This window comes from Clarias gariepinus, chromosome 3 (genome assembly GCF_024256425.1).
Source record: "Clarias gariepinus isolate MV-2021 ecotype Netherlands chromosome 3, CGAR_prim_01v2, whole genome shotgun sequence".
Taxonomy (NCBI): domain Eukaryota; kingdom Metazoa; phylum Chordata; class Actinopteri; order Siluriformes; family Clariidae; genus Clarias; species Clarias gariepinus.
The window spans coordinates 36,118,584-36,142,500 of NC_071102.1; the positions used below are offsets into that span (position 1 = coordinate 36,118,584).

The following is a 23,917-nucleotide window of genomic DNA, read 5'->3' on the forward strand; positions in this document are numbered from 1 at the left end:
CAGTGTCTGTCTGTCCTGGTTAGCTGTCTACGAAGTGGATGTTTGTCTATTTTGGCTGTCTGTCCATTCTCTCTACAGAGTGTCTGGCTCATTTCTCTCTTTTTTTATGTTCAGGTTGCTGCCTGTCTGTCTCTCATTTCTATCATTTTGTCTGTCGTTCTATTAATTGTTTTGGTCTATCTGTCTTGTGTCTGGATATATGTCTTTCTTTTTGTGTTTCTCTTTCTGCTCTGTTTTATTTGTCTGTCTGCATTTCTGTCATCTGCAGATCAGGTTCTATATCTCTGTTTGCTAATTTGTCCTATTTTTAAATAATTTATAAGACTGTACAGTGTATGTTTGTGCTCTTGTCTCTCTGTTTTAGCTGTTGTCCGTTCATTCATCGGTTCTCTCAGTCTCTATTTATATCGCTATGTCCGTCCCGTTATTTTAGGTGTTGGTGTTGTCTGTGAATGTGCAGTAAACAAGATGAGTAAATCACTGAGTGTCGGAGCGGATTGTTTCTAGAATGTTCCATCTCCGGGTTTGGGCGTGTCTCTGTGTCTGTGCCTTAGAGACGAATAAGCTTCAGCTAATAACGCAGGAATGCTTCACATGGCTGTGTGTGAGATAGAGCTGTGAATGAGAGCACTGTTCCAGTTTCCGGTGTGATTCACTATGGTGTCATGGTGCTCCACCACACTGGGACTTGTCTCATCAGGAACTCTGGGAGGAAGTGGAGACGTGAACGAGTGTGTCTCAGTCTACAGCGTTCTCATTCCTTTATCATCCGCTGTGTGTTTGTATGTTTAAATTCTCTCACTTTACATTACATTTTCCCCGGTTTGCATTTTTTAGCCATGGTCTAGTGTGTGTGTTTGTGTGAGAGAGAGAGTATAAAGCCGATGCTCAAAAGGCTCCAGTGTGATGTGCTGTTTCTCAGAGATCAAACTGAAGCCTAGGTGTGTGTGTGTGGGACTGAGATGAGGGATTTAATCCTCTGCATGTGGATCTTAGATGATCCACTGCAGCAGCTCTAACACCAGCAGCTTCCATGAAAAAAACACTGCAGAGACATTTACATGAACACACTGCTCTGATCCTCCTGCCATCCAAACTGCTGTCTGATCTGTCTCTAATCTGTCTGTTTTATTTGTCAGTTTAATCAATCTAACCTTCTTTATCTGTTGTCTAATTCGTCCAATCTTCCTGTCTGTCTAATTTGTCCCTAATCTGTTTGTTTTGTCCATTTTATGTTTCTATCTAATCTGCCTGTCTGTCTAAAATGTATAATCCGTTTTATCTGCCTGTCTGTTTGTCTTTCTAATTTGTCTCTATTATCTGTTTTATGTCTCAGATCTGACCAATCTGTCTGTCTAATGGCAGTCTAATCTATTTTAGATGTCTTATTTGTCTGATTTCTCATGATTGTCTAATCTGTCTGTTTTAACGGTCAGGTCTGTGTAATCTGTCTGCCTTATTTGACTATCTAATCTAACCGTCTTCTAGTCCATCCATCCATCCATCCATCTATCTATCCATCTATCCAAATCAACGGTCTGATCCGTCTGTCTTTATTAGTCTAATTGTCATTCACCTGTTTTCTCAATTTGAGTTTTATCTGTCCATCTTATCAGTCTGTCTGTCTGATCCACTGTATCTGTCAATCATTTGTCTCTCTCTCTCTCTCTTTGTCAGACTATTTCACACACTGTGGTCACCTGACCACACATGTTAAGAGTGTGTTACGAGTGTTTCCTTCAAGTGACCCTGCCACCTCCCTTTATCGTTCCAGCTGTTTTTTTCTTCTTGCCTCCTCTGTGAGACATTCACACAAACATGCTAGTCCTGGGTGTGTGAACATGCAGAGACACCAAACATTACCAACACATTAACACAGGCAGAATAGTGTGTTAAAGGGTTTAGACTGGGGTTTATTGAAAAAAATATATATATAAAGGGAAACTAGCAAGTTTGTGCTCTTTCTTTCACTAAGCTTGTGTCTCCCCCTGGTGGTGGTCGAGTGTCATCTCTCATTCACTGTAAAAAAATAAAATCTGTTCACACTGATATTAATGATCATGTCTTGTAAGTCTAAAAACCATGTTTAAATCTCAGTAGGAAAGCTGATGTTTGTGTGTGTGTGTGTGTGATCTAATCTAAAAAAACATTATCCCTTTGCGTAAATCTTTCACACTTTGATCAGTGATCAGTCCCTCCCTCGTTTGTGTGTGTGTGTGTGTGTGTCTGTGAAAGAGAGAGAGATCCTATCAGAGAACTTCTGCTAAGTGGATCAGAAAGAAATCTCGTAAGCTCATTTAACTTCATGATGAAGCAGAATTATGGGTTTATCCTAAAATGAATAGTTTTTTTCATAAAATCATGTTGCCTCAAGTTTTATTCCAATTATACAACAATGATTAGTGGTTTATTATTTCTTAATCACAAATTTTGCCTGTTTAAAAGATTCGTTCTTCTTTTTACATTGTGGAATGTCTTTAAAACAGGGGAAGTTCCTGTTCTCACTTATGTTACAGCAACAATAATCACTCCTTCCCCTGCCAGCTTCCCTTTATTCTCACTTAAATGTAACAATCCCCTCTGGGCATGGTACAAGTCAATCATGGCTACTGTGAGAACACCCTTAAACTCATCTGAATGTTAAAGAGCACTGACACTGGAGACATCACCTTCTATCCCTGTGCAATGATAACCAGGGATGCCCTGATCCGATATTAGTATCAGATATCTATAACTGATGTTGGCTAAAAAGCTAGATCGGGTATCAGATAATGGGGCTGATCAATTCCCTTCTATCGTCATGCATCAGCAGTGTGTGTAGCGTTCCGGAGGTGTTTCACGTTTGCTACGCCAACAGGTCAGATATCTCGTGCAATATGTGCAAAGAAAACGTTGTGAGGTGTGCGCAACAAACACTTCCAAAAGCATCATGTATTGTCAAAGAAGGCGACAATAAAATTAATCAAGCAGTTAACTCCGGCGGATGCACTGCAAAAACGATGTAAAAAACTTCCAGGCAACATTGTGAAAGTGTCAGAAATAAATGAGAATGTACTTCAACAATTTTCTCAGGGTACTCCGGTTTCCTCCCACGGTCCAAAGACAAAAATATAGTGTTTATGTACACCGTGAATTAATCATACAAATGTAAAGAATGCATGAAGAAATGCAAGAAATACAGATAAAACACTTATAAAGTACAGTGAAATACAAGAAATGCTACAAATAATATAATGCATGCTTTAAAGTTTAACGAATGGCATAGAAACATATAATAAATATCTAATCATGTACTGTACTTCTGTTTTCCCCAGGATCATCTGGGTTCAAGAGAGGTCTGGTGTGTGATGGAAGCATTTCCTTGTGATTTGGAGAAACCAGAAATGGCTGCCAAATTTTCCTATTAAGAAGACAACAATCCTATAAGAGAGATGCTTGTGCTCTTTTTTTGCCTTCCCTTGTTGAGTGTAGCTTTTCAAACTTAGCTGATGTGCTAAACCTATTGAACCTGAAACCTTACTATGCATCAATGTTTTGTGTGCAGTATGTTTATAGTGTATTTTTGAAAATAAATGTATACTGTAAAATCTATGATGTGTGGATGATTTAGATGAGAGACAAAATACTCGTTAGAGTGCAAAATGTTTTATTAAAAATTATTTGAGTAAAATATAATTCAAGCAAGTGTTGTAACAGAAAAGTAGCTGTCAAAAATTAGAAACATTTATTTTTAATATATATATGTATTCTTAATATATATGTGTGTGTTTTATACATATATATATATATATATAAATGTATAAAATTAATTTAAAACATTAAAATGTATCAGAATTTCTTTTTTTTTTTCAAACTTTTATTTTTGATTCGTTTTAACATGACGGAACAAACAGATCACCAGAGGCATCACATAAAACTATTACATTTTTCTTATACAGTCGTTTTTATAGAACAGGTTACTCTCCCATTATCCCCCCACCCGCAAAGGGTACTGTATAATAGGCATAAACACCAACATAGGTTCCTTCAAGTCCATATGATTCAGTCTTTTAAAATCTGTAATGTCCAAAATCTGTCCAACCAAAATATTTCACACATACAGTGGTGTGAAAAACTATTTGCCCCCTTCCTGATTTCTTATTCTTTTGCATTTTTGTCACACAAAATGTTTTTGATCATCAAACACATTTAACTATTAGTCAAAGATAACACAAGTAAACACAAAATGCAGTTTTTAAATGATGGTTTTTATTATTTAGGGAGAAAAAAATCCAAACCTACATGGCCCTGTGTGAAAAAGTAATTGCCCCCTGAACCTAATAACTGGTTGGGCCACCCTTAGCAGCAATAACTGCAATCAAGTGTTTGCGATAACTTGCAACGAGTCTTTTACAGCGCTCTGGAGGAATTTTGGCCCACTCATCTTCGCAGAATTGTTGTAATTCAGCTTTATTTAAGGGGTTTCTAGCATGAACCGCCTTTTTAAGGTCATGCCACAACATCTCAATAGGATTCAGGTCAGGACTTTGACTAGGCCACTCCAAAGTCTTCATTTTGTTTTTCTTCAGCCATTCAGAGGTGGATTTGCTGGTGTGTTTTGGGTCATTGTCCTGCTGCAGCACCCAAGATCACTTCAGCTTGAGTTGACGAACAGATGGCTAGATATTCTCCTTCAGGATTTTTTGGTAGACAGTAGAATTCATGGTTCCATCTATCACAGCAAGCCTTTCAGGTCCTAAAGCAGCAAAACAACCCCAGACCATCACACTACCACCACCATATTTTACTGTTGGTATGATGTTCTTTTTCGGAAATGCTGTGTTACTTTTACGCCAGATGTAACGGGACACGCACCTTCCAAAAAGTTCAACTTTTGTCTCGTCGGTCCACAAGGTATTTTCCCGAAAGTCTTGGCAATCATTGAGATGTTTTTTAGCAAAATTGAGACGAGCCTTAATGTTCTTTTTGCTTAAAAGTGGTTTGCGCCTTGGAAATCTGCCATGCAGGCCGTTTTTGCCCAGTCTCTTTCTTATGGTGGAGTCGTGAACACTGACCTTAATTGAGGCAAGTGAGGCCTGCAGTTCTTTAGATGTTGTCCTGGGGTCTTTTGTGGCCTCTCGGATGAGTTGTCTCTGCGCTCTTGGGGTAATTTTGGTCGGCCGGCCACTCCTGGGAAGGTTCACCACTGTTCCATGTTTTTGCCATTTGTGGATAATGGCTCTCACTGTGGTTCGCTGGAGTCCCAAAGCTTTAGAAATGGTTTTATAACCTTTACCAGACTGATAGATCTCAATTACTTTTGTTCTCATTTTTTCCTGAATTTCTTTGGATCTCGGCATGATGTCTAGCTTTTGAGGTGCTTTTGGTCTACTTCTCTGTGTCAGGTAGCTCCTATTTAAGTGATTTCTTGATTGAAACAGGTGTGGCAGTAATCAGGCCTGGGGGTGACTACAGAAATTGAACTCAGGTGTGATAAACCACAGTTAAGTTATTTTTTAACAAGGGGGGCAATCACTTTTTCACACAGGGCCATGTAGATTTGGAGTTTTTTTCTCCCTTAATAACGTAAACCTTCATTTAAAAACTGCATTTTGTGTTCAATTATGTTATTTTTGACTAATAGTTAACATTTTTTGATGAGCAGAAACATTTAAGTGTGACAAACATGCAAAAGAATAAGAAATCAGGAAGAGGGCAAATAGTTTTTCACACCACTGTAAATTGAAAAAAGAATACAAAAAAAGTAAATATAAATAAGGGAAGGGGAGTTCGCACTCATTGCAAAACATTTCCTAGCAAAATATCTATTATCTGTTTTCTTATATATAAACCATTTTGACCAATTTTTATAAAATTTATCCATGTTTAGTCTTAAGGGAAAAGTGAGTTTCTCCATTTTAAACATATTATCTACAATTGCTATCCACTCATCCTTTGTTGGTGGAATCTCTTCTAACCATTTCTTGGTTATTGCTATTTTACTAGTAAATTAATAGTATTTTGAGAAGATATTTGTCTTGTGCATTAAAATCTGTTTGTATGTTTCCTAAATATATAGTACCAAAGCTATGATCAATCTTAAAACCCAGTATTGATTCAATTTCGGTGATCACCATTAACCAGTAAGCTTGGATTGCTGGGCAATTCCAGAATATATTATAATAATCAGCCATAGAATTGTTACATCGTCTCCAACAACGTGCAGAATCTAAGTTACCATTTTGTGAGTATATGCTTTTTAGAGTAATAAAGAATCTAATCATATTTTTCCATGGGAATTCTCTCCATTGACCAGAACTGGAGGTAGTATGTTGTGTTTTTTTGGCAGACCACAGGCAGTAAGGATGGGCGGACATGTCTCAGCCTCCATCACTCTCAGTACTGGAGCCCCCCAGGGTTGTGTTCTGAGCCCCCTGCTGTACTTTCTGTACACCTATGACTGCGTGGCCACTACCAACTTCACCACCGTCATCAAGTTTGCTGACGACACTGTCGTGGTGGGCCTGATCACCAACAACGATGAGACGGCCTACCTGGAGGAGGTTGGAAATCTGGAGAACTGGTGCCAGAGAAACAATCTCCTCCTGAACGTCAGCAAGACAAAGGAGCTGATAGTAGACTTCAGTACAAAGCAGGTGAGGAACTACCAGACCCCCATCATCAACAGGAGCCCAGTGGAGAGAGTGGACAGCTTCAGATACCTCGGTGTTCACATCACGCAGGACCTGGCATGGTCCTGTCACATCAACACCATGGTAAAAAAAGCCCGGCAGCGTCTGTACCACCTCAGACGCTTGAGAGACTTTAGACTGCCCTCCAAGGTGCTCAGGAATTTCTACACCTGCACCATAGAGAGCATCCTGACGGGAAACATCACGACCTGGTTCGGGAACAGCACCATGCAGGACAGACGAGCTCCACAGAGGGTGGTGCGATCAGCTGAGCGCATCATCTGCACCGAGCTCCCTGACCTGCACTCAATCTACACCAAGCGGTGCTGGACCAAGGCCAGGAAGGTTGTGAAGGACCTCAGCCACCCCAACAATGGACTGTTCTCTCTGTTGCGGTCTGGGAAGCGATTCCGCTCCCTGAGGGCCAACACAGAGAGACTAAGGAGGAGCTTCTTCCCGCAGGCGATAAGGTCTCTCAACCACACCACTATGCAGAATTAACACAATATTTTCACAATTTTCACAATCAATCAATCAATCTTTATACATCCATGGACACTATGGACAACTCCACGCACATCTACACTACATGTTTACGTTTACATTCTGGACCATTGCACAAAGACACTTTAATAACCTTTGCACAAAGTCACTTTTTCTATGCATATTTGCACACCATTATATTTCTATTTGTACAATACATTTCTATTTTTAGTTTCTATTTTACCTAGTTAAATGTTATTTTATTTATTTTATTTTTTATTCAAATTTTCTATTGTATTTATTTTATTCATATTTATAACTATTATTAATTCTCTTTTTAAGGTCACTGGCGGTCGTGTAAGCATTTCACTACATTTCGTACTGTGTATGACTGTGTATGTGACAAATAAAATTTGAATTTTATTTGATTTTACAAATATTTGTCCAATCTTCTTCTGACAGAGATATATTCGCCTCCTTCTCCCATTTCTCTTTAACATAAAATGTATAATAATTTCTATATTACTTGTACTTGCATTAGGAAGAGGATGTGTTACTGAAATTAAATGGTATTAAATCTTGATGTTCCTTCCTCTGTATCTGTATAAAATTCCATCTAAATTTGAGATTTCATCCAGGCAACAAGAGCCTCCTGCTCTTGCATGTCAGGTTTTTCCTCTTCCTTCTGTTGTTACCTGGTCTTGTTCTACTGTCGGAGGTCTCAGTCTCTGTTTTCTCCAGTACCTGTCTGCAAGAAAGTGTAAAAGCAAGAAATTACCTGAAGGTTGCAACCATAACAGCTTGTAATTTTTCCAACATCCAAATTTTGTCACAGAAATCACAAAACAATCACAGATAACCTGAAATTGTGTGTGGAGCTTATGTGGATCATCAGCACCTCATTTTCTTATAAGTGACTCTAAGATGTGCTGGAGTACAGTATATACGTTAAAATGAGTAAGTATCTGTAACTCTAATAGCTACAAAAGCACAGGACTTAAGTTCATTACATTTAATTTGTTTTAATTAGTTTTCTATTTTTATTTTTTATTAAATTGTAATTAGTTAAAAAGTTTTATTGCAAACTGTTTTCATTTTTATTTTAAATCAAATTTAAAAGTTTTCTTCAAAAAAAGTTTTATTGCTATTATTTTCTATTTCATTTTAAGATTATTTTCTTTTCTTTAATGTAAAGAACTTTGAATTATCATTGTGTATGAAATGTGCTATACAAAAAAAACTTGCCTTGCCCTACATTCTACTGTTTTGGACAGGGAATTTTTTCTGGGGCCTTAAAGTACTGTAGGCAGTGAGAAAACGCCTCCTGGGATAGGGCTCCTACGACCCTTTATACAGGGGAAGAGGTATAGAAGATAAGAGCGAGTGATGCAATCTTTTACATATGTTGTAAAAGTCTATTGGAATGTGCTTTTACTTAACAAAAGATGATGTATTAAAATGGGAACAACAATGTTTACTTTGAATTCTGGATCAATTAATTATTTATCTATCTAGTATTTCATTGTGAAGCATAGAGCTGCAGCTTGTTAGATTGAAAAGTTATGTTTATTTCAGTATGTTACATTTTTGTTAAACATTCTGTCATTTATATAAAACCTTTTGTATGTAAGTCTTAACATCCTACACAATGCACTCACTGTAAACACCAGACTATAATCTGTAATTCACACACTGACCCTAAACACCCCACTGTGTAATTTTAAAAGGGGCCATGTTTAACATGCATATGATGAACAGTACTTGTGGAACCGAACAACATGGCGGCAGGGGTGTGAAGCTCGAACGAGATAAACCCTGCCGCGTTTAAATCGTCCTGTAGTTAAATAAAGCACACTTATCAAAGACAGTGCACTGGTTATTATGGGATGTTTGTTGCTTTGACACTGCGTGGTCACGTGCGCGTTAAAGAAACGGGTCGTTTTGATGACTCATACCCTCCCATGAGCACGCATGGAACGTTCCGGATGACGTCAGGCGAAGTATAAAGATACCAGCTCGAGCAGCTGATAACTCCCCGAAACCCCCCGGCTGTTAGTGCGGAGTGAGTGCGTGTGTGCTCCGGAGCTAGCCTCGGCACACATTCTATAAAAAATAAAAATCCAAAAAAAACTTAAAAACCTTAAAAACTCTTAAAAAATTATTTTTTTTTGTAATAAGAAAGAAAATCGGTGAAGCAGTAGGTACATCACGAAGGAAAAAGTTAGAACTCGGAACTGACGCGTTTAGCCTAGCTTAGCTGACTGAAAAGGCCCCGCTTTAATCGCAACTAAACAGGAATTTTGAAACAAAACCATATTTTAAAACATAAACGTTGAAGAATTTGAACTTATTTCCAAATTTTAAACATTTTAAAGTCGAAACTTTTTAAAGTCGAAATTTATATTTTCTCAATTCTCGGCTAAGCTAACTAACTAAAACTCGTCGAAAAGAGGTCGCGTGCGCGTCGTTTCAAGCTAACCATCAGTTACGTCACTTAACTCGCGCCAGACGCAGATTTAAACTCGAGGGAACAGGATGAACCCCAGCGCTCCCAGTTACCCCATGGCCTCCCTGTATGTCGGAGATCTTCACCAGGATGTGACCGAGGCCATGCTGTATGAGAAGTTCAGTCCGGCCGGCGCCATTCTATCCATTCGTGTGTGCAGGGACATGATCACGCGCCGCTCGCTTGGATACGCCTACGTAAACTTCCAGCAACCCGCAGACGGTGAGTGAGTGGAGAGATCTAGGGGGGAAAACGGGGACATGATGATAATTCTAGTGCGCACGCGTTCCCCTGGGCCTACCTGTGCTAATTGCTAACAGCGTTAGCAAGTGCGTAGAGATCAGAAATCCGGATCTAAATCGATCTCCTAACACCGGAAGTAAACATTTACCCCTTTATATTTCACATCACATTTCCCTTTAGTTGGTTTAACTTTAAACTTCAGTATATTTAGTCTTGGGCACATGCTTCAAATTTAAATCCCGTGCTAATTTTGCTAACCATGGACACGAGGCACTGGTGCGTTCACTCCTAACCTGGGGGGGGTTTGGAATGCAGGTCAGTGGAAGGCATGCAGATGTTTGCTTCATCATGATGAAGAAACGTTTCATCACTTGATTGGGTTTGGACCTTAACCTGTGGGGTTTTGGGGGTGTTTTGTCAGATGCCTGGCGTTATGAGTCGTGTCCTGGCTGAAAGCTGCTCCTGAGCTTTGTCCCAAAACTGGTCATGGAAGCGTGAAAATAAAGCAAATCCATGCGTGAGAATGAAGCAAATCCAACATGGAGTGTAAATTATATTGGTCGAGTTCTCGGCGAGTTTTGATTGAATTTGTTGGAAGACCATTCGCGTTCTAAGGATCATAAATCAGCATGACATTTCAATAAGGATAAAGAAAATTCTTTGCATATCCCAGGTTTTTTTTTTTCAGGAGCTTGGGGTCTGGGCACACGGTTCCTGGGGAACAGACAGGAGCTTTTGGAGCAGGGGCTTGAATCGCAGATCTTCCTGTTGATAGCGCTGACCCTCTACACACTGAGCCACTATCCTTTATAGTTTATTTTGAAATCCTTAATAGTTTGTTGAATTTTATTTTTTCAACTTGAGTAACCTGATGTGCCCAAAGGTTTAAATGTAAGGGTGTTGCTCAGGGATTGGATTTGAACTCATAACCTTATGATCAGGTTATCTACTGAGCCACTGCTTCATCTATGTGGTGGTGGTGGCGGCAGCATGGTTTATGATTAACAATAATTGGAAACACCATTTGATGGTTTTGGCTGTACAAGATTAGTTTGCTCTTTAATCTCATCAGGTAACAGGAGTGATGTTAGTACACTTGTAGCTAAAAACTCAAATTGTTAATCTTTTAGCAATAAACACAGTGGCAGAGCACATTGTTGAAATTTTGCACAGGATAACATGTAAAGTTGTTTTCTTACACTCTTTAAATACACATTGTCAGTGAATGAAACTTTGTTTTTTTCTCCCCCTCCAGCTGAGCGTGCTCTCGACACGATGAACTTTGACGTGATCAAAGGCAGACCAGTGCGCATCATGTGGTCCCAGCGTGACCCATCACTGAGAAAAAGTGGAGTTGGTAACATTTTTATAAAGAACTTGGACAAGTCGATCGATAACAAGGCTCTGTACGACACCTTCTCTGCGTTTGGCAACATCCTGTCGTGCAAGGTAACCACATGTCTCTGAACTTATGTTTGTATGTGCACTATGCATGGCTGGTTTGTGCATGAATTTGCTCCTGTTTGTTGTCTTTAAGGTGGTTTGTGATGAAAACGGCTCAAAGGGGTACGGTTTTGTGCACTTTGAGACCCAGGAGGCGGCCGAAAGAGCCATCGAGAAAATGAACGGCATGTTGCTGAACGACAGAAAAGTGTGAGTTGAACATGTGCTTGTTTTGAAACTAACAAGCAAGTCTTTAATCTGTGCGTTAATGCAGCAAAGTGTGGTTTACTATACTTCACGGTAGTGAAATTAACATTTGTAGGTGAATCCTGTTCTCTGATTTCTGAATGGGAAATGAGCTCCGCGTTTGTCTTGTTATAAGTAGTGTTCAATGCTGATTTGCTGTTTTGCTTCGTACAGGTTTGTGGGTCGCTTCAAATCTCGCAAAGAGCGCGAGGCTGAGCTCGGAGCCCGAGCCAAGGAGTTCACAAACGTTTATATCAAGAACTTTGGAGAAGACATGAGTGATGACAAACTGAAAGACGTCTTCAGCAAATACGGTGTGTCCTCTCATTGACCTACATGCGAAGTATCTTAATACATGAGGTAGCAGCCTAGTCAAATTCAGTGCGTCCTTCTCAGTGGGCTGTACTGGCCACACGGCTGCCACAGTCACCTCATAGTCCATGGGCCCCGGGTTTAACCGAGTGGATACTGGGGATAAATAACGGCTATGTACAATCACCAGTGAGCTGAAGGCTGTGTGGGTGGTGTGCTCAATGGAGCCCAGAGATAAGCACACATGCATGCGGTAGATAACTGGTTAAGATGCAAAATTAAAGCTGTAAACTGCATCTTTATTATAATATGGGTCAGGTCAAATAAAGTTAACTTTTCTTCCATTTATAGGGACTGCCATGAGTATCCGTGTCATGACTGATGACGGCGGAAAATCCAGAGGCTTTGGCTTTGTAAGCTTCGAAAGGCATGAGGACGCTCAAAAGGTATGCAACCTTCTGCAGTTTAAACATCCAGGTTAGAACTTTTCCAGTAAAGGAGCTTTAAAACGGTATTGGACTGTGAAGCTCTGGATTTTCAGAATCTTGCAGCAAAATCTTCACTTGTGCCATCAAATCAGAGACTTCCACTCTTTGTCCTTGCGTTCACGCACATCTTTTCACCTGCTGTTTGTGATCTTGGCTATCAAGCTCTTAAAACGCATGGCTTTAAAAAAAAAACAACCTTTTTTTAAATTTGTTTAAATACCAGTATAAATGAACAGTCTTCTTGGCCAATTCAGTAACCATGGTTGTTTCATTATCAGTTCAGTTTGGTCCTCTTCTCTCAGTAAACGTACTAGAACTCCTGTGGTTCTGTTACATTTTATTATTAAATTAATTTATTCCTTTGTCCAGTGCGCATATGAAAGTAAGGGCAGAACGAACTATGGTCTTTCAGAGCACCTGATGCAGTGTCGCACTTTTACACATGTGTTCATATAAAAGCTTGTGTGCTTTATCCTTGTTTAATTTTGCTTACTAATTTCTCACAAATTTTCTTTTTTTTTTTTCAAATATTTTTTATTGAAAAAAGGAAAACAATACAGCACTTGCAGTTACAGACATACAATTTACCTTTCTTCATTTTTCTAAATAAATTTATTTATATATCATAAAAATAACAACACAACCACCAAACATATTACATAAATATAACAGTAAGTTATACATTTAATCAGGCGATACCTCCGGGCTAGTAAAATAAGAAATAAAAGGTTGCCAATTGTGGTAAAATTTGGTTGTACATCCTCTTAATGTATATTTAATTTTTTCAAGTTTTAAAAAAAAAACATGACATCCGTAAGCCACTGGGAGATAGTAGGATGTTTAGCAGACTTCCAGTGCAACAATAATAGCCGTCTCGCTAATAAGGATGTGAAAGCTATGATATCCATTTGTGTAGAATTAAGTGCAAGTGAGCGATCAGGAATCCCAAATATAGCAATTAGAGGACAAGGTTGGAGAGTTACCCCAAGAACAGTTGACATAATAGCAAAATAACCCGTCCAAAAATCTTCTAGCTCAGGACATAAAAAAAAAAACATGTGGCTAAGGTGACAGGGTAAGCCATGACATTTATTACATTCGTTTTCCACATCCGGATACATTTCAGAAAGTCTAGACTTAGAGAAATGTACCCTGTGTATGACTTTAAATTGAATAAGTCCAAGACAAGCGCAAGAGGTGGAAGACCGTACCCTCGCTATAGCCTGTTCCCAGGACTCCTCATGTATTTGAATTCCCAGTTCCCCCTCCCATGTAGACTTAAGCTTAACATTTGAGTGGATACTAAGAGACAGGATAGAATCATAGAGTTTAGAAATGGTTCCTCTATGATGAGGAATAAATGATATTATAGTTTCCCACTGCTGTTCTGGAGGTAAAGAGGGGAAATTAGGAAAACACTTGGCAACAAAATTTCGAATTTGAAAATAGCAAAACAGGTGGGTAATGGGGAGACCATAACGAGATGACAAATTGGCAAAACTATCGAAGACACCATCCACATAAAAATATTTAAATTGTTTCATACCCTTTTCACTCCACACTGAGAATGTCGAGTCCAAGAGTGATGGTGGAAACAAATAATTATCGTTTAGAGGACCTGAGGAAGATGCCCTTACAAATTTATAGTGCCGTCTAAACTGAAACCAGATCTTAAGTGTGTTAAGAACCACCTGATTATCAGTTTACATAGAGGGTTTTATAGGTAAAGAGGAATAGAGGAGAGCCGGTATAGAAGATCCCTTACAGGATGATAGCTCCAATTTACACCAAGAGGATCTAGAAAATTTTATTCTCAAACATTTTCCGTTAGAAATATGAAATGTACATGTCTCTATTTGCCTGCCTAACACCTGAAGTGTTCATTTTTATACCCCCCCCCCCCCCCCCCACAAATGTCTTGACCTTGCACGTTTTCTCCAGGCTGTGGATGAGATGAATGGGAAGGAGTTGAATGGCAAGCTGATCTACGTAGGCCGTGCTCAGAAGAAAGTGGAACGTCAGACCGAGCTCAAGCGCAAGTTTGAACAGATGAAACAGGACCGGATGACACGCTACCAAGTATGTCTGAACTCCTGTCCCAAACGTTGCAGTAGTGCAGTCTAGTCAAATTCAGTGCGTCCTTATCAATGGGCTGTACTGGCCACACGGCTGCCACAGTCACCTCATAGTCCATGAGCCCCGGGTTTAACTGAGTGGACACTGGGGATAAATAACGACTATGTACAATCTTATAACATTTAGGCAGAGTATACCTGTTAACGTTCAAGTCTAACATGATAATTTGAAACGTGTAGGGCGTCAATCTGTACGTGAAAAACCTGGATGACGGCATTGACGACGAGCGCCTGCGCAAGGAGTTTTCTCCCTTTGGAACCATCACGAGTGCTAAGGTGCGTCTCTGCTTTAGTCCTTTCATACATTGCATAATTCTAAGTTATAATTTAACGTAGTGAGTGGTCTGATTTAACACCGGTGTGGACTTTAAGCCCTTTTGTAATAGTAGACTGTGTCTTGGTTTTCAGGTCATGATGGACGGAGGACGCAGCAAAGGTTTTGGCTTTGTCTGCTTCTCCTCCCCTGAGGAGGCCACTAAAGCTGTGACCGAGATGAATGGTCGTATAGTAGCCACCAAACCGCTGTACGTGGCGCTGGCTCAGCGCAAAGAGGAACGCCAAGCACATCTGACCAATCAGTACATGCAGAGAATGGCCAGCGTTCACACTGTACCAAATACCGTGCTGAACCCATACCAGCCCACGCCGCCGTCTGGATATTTTATGGCTGCCATTCCTCAGGTCTGAACTTTTAATACGGATTAGGAATGTATACTGCATGTTTTGATTTAGGGCGCTCTGAGAAAAAGCGTGTTTTTTTTTTTGTTTTGTTTTTTTTTGTTTTTTTTTTTAGACATGATTATTTGAAGCCGTGTTTTATGATTAACCTTTTTGTTTTTGTAATCCTCAGGCCCAAAACAGAGCTGCGTATTACCCCACAAGCCAGCTTGCGCAACTTCGACCCAGTCCTCGCTGGACTGCACAGGGTGTCCGACCTCAGCGTAAGTGCCTGCATAAACTTTAACATTCTGTGGGCTGCTTTCCTACAGTAAATGAGGTTCAATGACCTGCTGAAAAATTAGTTCTTAGGACTGTTTACTTTTGAGAGCTGTAGATTGTGCATTGAACCCAGGTCTGCACTGTGTAAATACAGATTTAAAGTAGCATTTCATTTGGTTCAATTGCCCCAGAGGCACTTAATTTGTGTGTATGTGTAAAAATAAAAAATTTTAACCGCCAGATTTCCAGAACATGCAGGCCACCATGAGGCCCTCAGCTCCAAGGCCACAGGGCTTCAACGCTATGAGACCTGCTTCTCAGGTTCCCCGTGTGATGTCTGCTCAGCGTGTTGGTGAGTTTGTACCACTTAAGTATATGCAAATTTAGTTTTGTTTAGTTTTTGTTCCTTGGGTTGTGGAGCAAATCTACTTCATTTGATTTATCCATGCTTTACTTTTAGAAATTAAACACTCTGGTTTCGTTATTAAAGGTCTTAAGTTTTGTACTGTAAAGCTCTTGGGGTGTTTCTCTTTAATGTAGTATTATCATGAAGAACTTTAAATTTAATGAGCTGAGTTTTAGGAGAATCTCAACATTTATTTCTGTCCTCCAGCTGCGCAGACGGTGGGTCCGAGGCCTGCAACGGCTGCAGGTGCGGCAACTGTGCCCCCGGTGCGCACCATCCCACAGTACAAATACACGGCTAGCGTGCGCAACCCTCAGCAGCACATTAACACACAGCCTCAGGTCTCCATGCAGCAGGTCAGACTTGAGTCTTCTGTATTATGCTCCAGCAGATTACTGTGAATTCTTTGCTCTAAAATACTGTTTCCTGTTTCCCCAGCCTGCAGTGCATGTGCAGGGTCAGGAGCCTCTGACGGCATCTATGCTGGCTGCAGCTCCTCCTCAGGAGCAGAAGCAGATGCTGGGTCAGTTTTTTTTTTTACCTTTTTTTTTTTTTTTTTTTTTTTAGGAAATCTGCTTTTGAGCTGTAGTGTGAATGATTTTTTTATTATTTTTTTTCTTCTCCCTGACCCTTCCAGGTGAGCGTCTCTTCCCTCTGATCCAGAACATGCACTCCAACCTGGCAGGAAAGATAACGGGTATGCTGCTAGAGATCGACAATTCTGAGCTGCTGCACATGCTTGAGTCTCCTGAGTCTCTGCGCTCCAAGGTGATTAAGTAATAAGCACAATCATAACATGTCTCATCTAGAAACTGTCTGGGGTGATGATGCAGTCCTGTTTGGTGTGGGAGCTCCTGCAGTGGCGGGAACCTGCACTCAGACTCCTGACGACATGCACAGGGGCCATCTGACCAGCACTGATCTCTTGCACATCCTATTTCCCATTATTCTAACATCACATGCTTGGACTTCCTTAATCTGTGAAATGTGCATGTGACACAGTAGCATTTCTTTATGTAAATCTCATTTTTACAACAAAAAAAATCATTTAAACTTTTATGTGTTTATTTCAGGTGTTTTTACAGTTTTTGTGCTGAATTTGATTGGTTAGGAGGTGTTTGCTTTCAGAGCTGCTTGTTATAAACATGAGAGTAGTGAGTGGGGGGGAATTGATTCAATTTTGTTACTCCTGTGTGGAAATTCTTAGAGCCACACTGCCTTTTTAAAAAAAATAATAAATTATGTAAAAAAAATAAATTGAATTGTAGTGTTAATGTTGCCATTCCTATATAATCCTGCTGGTGAGGCAACTGTTGACACAGCATGCCATTCTGAGTAGTAGCTTATTTGCAAAGTTTGTTCTAGACTTGATAACCTAGGTGGGTGGGGAGATGGAAGTTGGGAGAAATTATAAAATTGTGATACAGGATTGCAATACAAATTGAATCACGATCATATGATTCATATGTATGATGTTGTATTGGGATGTCATTGGTGATTCCCATTCCTAATAGTTTGTGCAGGTTTATTAAAGCACTTAATCTTTGATGGTAACTGAATAGGAATTTAAATAGAGCCTCAAGTCTTTAAACCTCATACTGACTAGTAAAGGAACAGCGTATTGCTAATAAGTGACGACAAACTTGTTAAACCAACTAGATAAAGTTTGTTACTGTATTGTCATTGAATAAAACATTCAGAGGAAGTGATGCAGTAAAGGGAAAATTATGGTGCCCTGTTCTAAATACAAGTGTTTGAATATATGATGTATAAGGGTGTCTGTGTTGTGTTTCAGGTTGAGGAGGCTGTCGCTGTGCTTCAGGCTCACCAGGCTAAAGAAGCCGCTCAGCAGAAAAATGTGACCAACTCCACTGGCGTGCCAAGCGTCTAAGCCGAGGTAATGGAACACTCCTGGTGTAATGGATTACTTCTAGGCTGTGACATACCAGCTGTAATTTTATCCAGGTTTTATTTATGTGTGTTTTTAATGAATGCTTGTTTTCTTTTTCAGAAATGATCTTTCAAACTTGCTTCACCAAAGGGGGATAAAAACCATAAACATCGCAAAACTATGGAAAACACTGCAAAAAGATGAAAAATTGATAAAGAAAAAAAAAAATGCAACTAATCTCTGCCAGACCTAGAGAAGATGAAGCTAGGTCTAGTCAATTATCTTTAAAAAAATAAAAATAAAATCTGATAAAAAGCGAAAAATTATGAAAAATTAAAAAGTGGAGAATTGTGAGTTTTAAAGTGAAATTCCCTAAAGTTATAATAGAGGGGGGAAAATAGGCCCAATAGCATTCCTTCTTATATTTCTTTTATTCCTAGTCTGTGTGTCTGTTTCTGGGTGTGAAGGAGAATTGAGAACCGCACAGGCAATGTGAACAATTCTCCGGGACTGAATGTGCTTGCTCAAATAAAGTTTGAGAAATTAACAAGTCTTAAGTGTTTTGCTTGTTTTATTAATTTACAATAATTTTGTTTTGTGGCCGAGCACATGCAGTTCTTGCTTGATACACTAGAAGGTGCATGTATATGAAGGTTCTTATGGTTGCATTAAAGACAGAATTTGGTGTTGTCACTTTACTTTGTACCATCTTTCTACCAAAACCAAATACTATTTTTTTTTTCTTTTTTTTTTTTGCTTGTAGTGCCCTAAATCAGTTACTCCTTAATCCTCTCCAAATTATTGTGCTTTAACATGGAGTGTAACTTGGTTCCTATATCTACAATCATACTTTTTTTTTTTTTTTTTTTTTTTAATTAGCTGTTCCTTTTTATGTAATACATTTCCATAAAATATTGGTTATTTCCCCATTTAAAAAAAAAAGTTCTGGGAGTGGCAGTGTTTGATTGAAGGTACCTAGTTACCAGTATAAGGCTCTATTGCAAACTTCAAAGCACTTGTAGGTTGCTCTGGATAAAAGTGTAAGCCTAAATATAAAAGTAAATTATTTCAGGAGCCAGATTTTCCTTCTTATTAATGTGTAACCTTCCCATCTTGTGTTCATGATGAAACAAACCTTAGAAGCACACATTGTCTTCACCATATGGAGAGAAGTATTTGCACCTCTGACCACCACTCCTGTATTTGAACTTCCCGTTCCATATATCCCCTCTTGTGGGAAAATTTTACTTTGAACAATGGAGATTTTTTTTTTTTTTTTTTTTTTACACTTTCACTATCCTTTTTTTTTTTTTTTTGTTACCATTTTGGGAAACCGACATGTGGCAATCTATTCCTGTGAGAATTACTATTTTGTGGCTTTATTTTTGTATGACTCACTGTCTTTTGTTGCAAATTTTTCCTTCATGTTTCATCGGAGGGGATGGGTTGGATTTTGACATCTGTTTCAGATGCCTCTTCCTCTGTTTTTCTCTTTTCTGCTTACATCTGTTTTCTCAGGCTTTGAGTAAAGCAACTCTATCCCCTTTTTTTTTTGTTTTGTTTTTTACAACACTGGTTTCTCCAGAAACTTCTGCCAGCTTTTTGTGGCATGAGTGAACCTGAAGTGCCGTGCCATTTGGGTAAAGTTGTGTAATGGTGCACACCCACACACCCTTTTCTGTCTACATTAGTTTCAGGCTTGTCTTTTAAACCAGCCTATTAGAGTAAATTTTAATAAAATGATAAATTTTCTGACACTATACTATGTTAATATATAACATACTGGTTTTGACTTTTTCTATCACTTATGAGTACCATACTGTATGATAAAACAACACAAAATCGTAGACGTGTTACAGTGAATTCTAATATTAGAAATATAAACGATGTGTATTTCATAGTGCATTCAAATATTTTTTTTAATTAAACTAATAATTGCTAGAAACTAATCCATATTGAGTTCACGAATGTATATTTTTATAATGAGTTTCTGAACATTAAAAAAATGCCTTTAAAGTTTACTCATTTGGTAATTATATAGTAAGTTAAAACGAAAGCCAGTGATCAGTCAAATCTCGCGAGAACATAAATACCCTTCCTTTGGCTGTTAACCGAAAATCTCGCAAGAACAGAAACACTACTTTATGACTTGTAGTAAAATCTCGCGATAACCGTATATACCTTGGCCGTTAAGCAGGAAAGAAATATCGCGAGAGCATTTTCGAAACGTTTCGCAGAAACTCGGTTGCGTCCCAAATCGAGTCTACAAAATTATTTAAGCGCTTTGTGGTGCGAGCTCGTCCGCCATATTCTAGCCTTCGTGCTGGGTGCGTTCTCGTCGTCGTCGTCGTCGTTCCCCTCCTCGGCGTTAATTTGGGACGAGGCCGCGGTCACAGACACAGGGAGTTGTCGACTCGGCCCTAAGTTTTTTTTTCCTCCGGACCGAGCGAGCAACAAACAGAAGTTGTGTGTTTTTAATTTTTTATTATCTCAGACGAGTGTTTATTAAAACCCTGAATTTTGACGACTTTCCTCACGCAGGGTGGAATGAAATGCTGCTGCGCTCGTGACTCGAAAGGTAACTCTTAGAATTTTATAAAAAATTAAGAAAATGAGAAGTATGTCACACTGAGTGAGTGTGTGTGTGTGTATAAACCGTCGGTGGGGTTTTATAAGCCAATAGAGCTCGCGAACTAACACTAAACTAAACACTGTTTTTTTTTAATACAACCTACACTTTATAATGGTTTAAAATGTCTCTTGAGGAAACAGCTAGCAGCTAGTCAGGTCGCGGGTACAGCTAGCGAGCTAACGGCTAACACCTAGCGGGCGAGCGAGCGAACGAACGAACATGCTAGCCAACGGGCTTAGCACGCGCCGAGTGTAACTTTATCTTCTCTAAAACTGAGTGTAACACACCGGGTAATAAACACCACGAATAACCAAATATATCTCAAAAAGGGGAGGCTTTACCGCAGATTATTATAAATAAACCAGTGTGCTGGTGATAGAGTGATGGGGGTGTCATTGTGTGTGATAGGGTGATAGTGATGGGGTGTCATGTGTGTGATAGGGTGATAGTGATGGGGTGTCATTGTGTGTGATAGGGTCATAGTGATGGGGTGTGATAGGGTCATAGTGATGGGGTGTGATAGGGTCATAGTGATGGGGTGTGATAGGGTCATAGTGATGGGGTGTGATAGGGTCATAGTGATGGGGTGTGATAGGGTCATAGTGATGGGGTGTGATCGGGTCATAGTGATGGGGTGTGATCGGGTCATAGTGATGGGGTGTCATTGTGTGTGATCGGGTGATGGTGATGGGGTGTCATTGTGTGTGATAGGGTGATGGTGATGGGGTGTCATTGTGTGTGATAGGGTGATGGTGATGGGGTGTCATTGTGTGTGATAGGGTCATAGTGATGGGGTGTCATTGTGTGTGATAGGGTCATAGTGATGGGGTGTCATTGTGTGTGATAGGGTCATAGTGATGGGGTGTCATTGTGTGTGATAGGGTCATAGTGATGGGGTGTCATTGTGTGTGATAGGGTCATAGTGATGGGGTGTCATTGTGTGTGATAGGGTCATAGTGATGGGGTGTCATTGTGTGTGATAGGGTCATAGTGATGGGGTGTCATTGTGTGTAATATGGGGTGTCATTGTGTGTGATAGGGTGATAGTGATGGGGTGTGATAGGGTGATGGTGATGGGGTGTCATAGTGTGTAATAGGGTGATGGGGATGGCGTGTCATTGTGTGTGATGGGGATGGGGTGTCATTGTGTGTGATGGGGATGGGGTGTCATTGTGTGTGATAGGGGGATGGGGTGTCATTGTGTGTGATAGGGGGATGGGGTGTCATAGTGTGTGATAGGGGGATGGGGTGTCATAGTGTGTGATAGGGGGATGGGGTGTCATAGTGTGTCATAGGGGGATGGGGTGTCATAGTGTGTGATAGGGGGATGGGGTGTCATAGTGTGTGATAGGGGGATGGGGTGTCATAGTGTGTGATAGGGGGATGGGGTGTCATAGTGTGTGATAGGGGGATGGGGTGTCATAGTGTGTGATAGGGGGATGGGGTGTCGTAGTGTGTGATAGGGGGATGGGGTGTCGTAGTGTGTGATAGCGACGGGGGTGTCGTAGTGTGTGATAGGGTGATAAGTAATAATGACGAAAGATTGCTGTGAATGGTGAGGTCAAGTGAAGTGAAGTGAAGGGACAGAGAGTGAGGTAAGTGAGAAAAGAACACAAAGCAAAATATGGCTAATTAATGATTGAGTGTGTGTGTGAGAAATAATGCATGTCCAGAGTTCAAAAAATTACAACAATAATTTGTGTGTGAATTTAACTTAAAAGGTTATTTGAGGTCAAGTGGAAATAAAACTCGATTCACAGCAACTATTAATTATCCACATTCTCTGCAGGTTTGTATCCTTTCCTACTGACCTGACCCTCGCTGCTTTTACAAAGCGGCCACGCTTCCAACAGTACTGAATCTATTGGCTGTTTTGTTCGAGTTTAGAGTCAAATGTCTCCGCTCATATTTTTGTTCGTAAAGAGGATTGCCCGTTATGGAATCACAATTAAGTCTGTTGTCGAGACATTTGATTAGCTGTTTTAGTCTATAACGTTGGTCAATTGTTTCAACCTATATTAGTAAGAGAGGCTCACAGTCTCCCTCTCTGTGTGAGGATTTTACTTCTAGTTAACCAGTGAAACAGTGAGGAAGGTGTAGGTGTCAGACAGAAGGTTGGATTGGTGATTAGATCAGTCTGATGTTAATGATCGGCTCATGTTTGACAAATCAATTTCTCCTGTGAACATTAACATCCTGACTTGTCTCTGACTGTCTGTCTGTCTCTTTGTAACTCTGTCCATGTGTTTTTCTCCCTGTCCGTCTCTAGGTCTGTCTCTCTGTCTGTATCTCTTTTTCCCGGTCTGTCTACCTGTATCTCTTTTTTTCCTTTGTCTCTTTCTGTCTCTCTTTTTTGTCTGCGTGTCTGTCCCTCTTTCTGTCTGACTCTGTTTCAGTGTGTCTCTCTCTCACTCTTTAACAGGTTTTGGCGTTTAATAGGCGGTTTACCTGTCGTCTTTCTTAACCCTTTCCTATATTGCCTACAATGCCGCACTGCAGCGGAGTTTTAGTGTTGGTATTCTATCAAGCCGCCTCACTTCCTTCTCTGTGCATTCTGTACACTCTTTAACACACACACACACACACACCCACGGGACACTGTCACCCGTCACCCCCAACACCACCGACCAGGATAGTGTTTCCCTGCATTTTGGGACACTGAGTCCACCACTTCTTTCCTTAGTATAGCATTCCATGGAAATTTAAAGTGAATTCCGTTATAGTGCATGTGTGTGTGAGAGAGAGAGTTTGAGCCACTGTTTCCTTTTCTGATTAACCGCGGTGACACACTGACAAGACAGCGATACTGAGGCGACTGACTGAACCCATCTTGCTGTGAGTCATAACCATGTGATTGACATGTAGAGACACACACGCACGCTCTTGTGCGTTTACAGGAATATCAGGGAGATGAGGCGTGTCCAACATGACGATTTTTTTTTTTGTGATCAGTAAATTCTAACATCACTCCAGCGGAGCTCTTGTAAAGGAGGACTTGACGTCTTAAACCCTGTAAGTGTGTGTTTGTTTATCTGATCAGCTAGATGTCTCGTGTTAGCTCTCGTTTTAGACTAGCTGTACAGGTTTGTTAGCTCGCTAGCAACCTGTTATGCTCAGTGTTGGAGGTTCCACTTCGCAGTTTTGGTCGGTCTGTCTCAGAGCAGCAAACGTTTCAGGTATCGATTGTTTACATAAGTGTGTGTGTTTAAAGTGTGTATCCTGTGTGACGGGACAAAGTCGCTTTCCTGGGGGTGTGGAGAGCTGATAGCGGGGAGCGATCGATGTGTTCAGGAATGTTTGCTCACGATCTCTTCCGTCCTTCAGCGGTCCTTCACCTGCAGACACACACGCACACAACCTGATCACCTTTACAGTGTCAGATCACGTCCCTGGGGCACGGCCGGTGACGACTTCACATGTGTAGGATGTCTGATTTAATATAGAGCACCTGAGTGTTGCTACGGTAATAGCTCAACCCAGGGAGGTGCACACCTGACACTCCATACGCATAAAGTACATGAA

General features: G+C 40.2%; 2 protein-coding genes and 3 non-coding genes across 6 annotated transcripts in view; all 5 read left to right on the top strand.

The window, feature by feature from the left end:
* Positions 1-9,179: 9,179 nt before the first annotated feature.
* On the top strand, positions 9,180-18,315 carry pabpc1b (poly A binding protein, cytoplasmic 1 b). The gene is made up of 15 exons (XM_053492129.1): positions 9,180-9,882; positions 11,159-11,352; positions 11,441-11,556; positions 11,767-11,906; positions 12,256-12,350; positions 14,334-14,471; positions 14,708-14,803; positions 14,936-15,208; positions 15,378-15,468; positions 15,708-15,818; positions 16,080-16,228; positions 16,311-16,395; positions 16,510-16,640; positions 17,668-17,769; positions 17,884-18,315. The coding sequence occupies exons 1-14, from the start codon at positions 9,690-9,692 to the stop codon at positions 17,761-17,763; spliced, it is 1,908 nt and encodes a 635-aa protein (XP_053348104.1). The 5' UTR covers positions 9,180-9,689; the 3' UTR covers positions 17,764-17,769; positions 17,884-18,315.
* Positions 11,955-12,089, top strand: LOC128519695 (small nucleolar RNA SNORA5). Its single transcript, XR_008357872.1, has one exon. It is a non-coding gene; the product is annotated as a small nucleolar RNA SNORA5 (small nucleolar RNA).
* Positions 14,507-14,641, top strand: LOC128519694 (small nucleolar RNA SNORA5). The gene has a single exon (XR_008357871.1). It is a non-coding gene; the product is annotated as a small nucleolar RNA SNORA5 (small nucleolar RNA).
* On the top strand, positions 16,690-16,789 carry LOC128519698 (small nucleolar RNA SNORD67). Its single transcript, XR_008357874.1, has one exon. It is a non-coding gene; the product is annotated as a small nucleolar RNA SNORD67 (small nucleolar RNA).
* A 1,656-nt stretch (positions 18,316-19,971) lies between the features above and the next one.
* rnf19a (ring finger protein 19A, RBR E3 ubiquitin protein ligase) overlaps positions 19,972-23,917 on the top strand; it is a 19,957-nt gene continuing 16,011 nt past the window's right edge. Inside the window, exon 1 of one of the 2 annotated variants that reach the window (XM_053491807.1) lies at positions 19,972-20,341. In XM_053491807.1, the coding sequence (XP_053347782.1) occupies positions 20,311-20,341 (31 nt within the window). In that variant the 5' untranslated portion in view covers positions 19,972-20,310. The remainder of the gene's footprint in view (positions 20,342-23,917) is intronic. The other variant, XM_053491806.1, reaches the window with a different exon arrangement.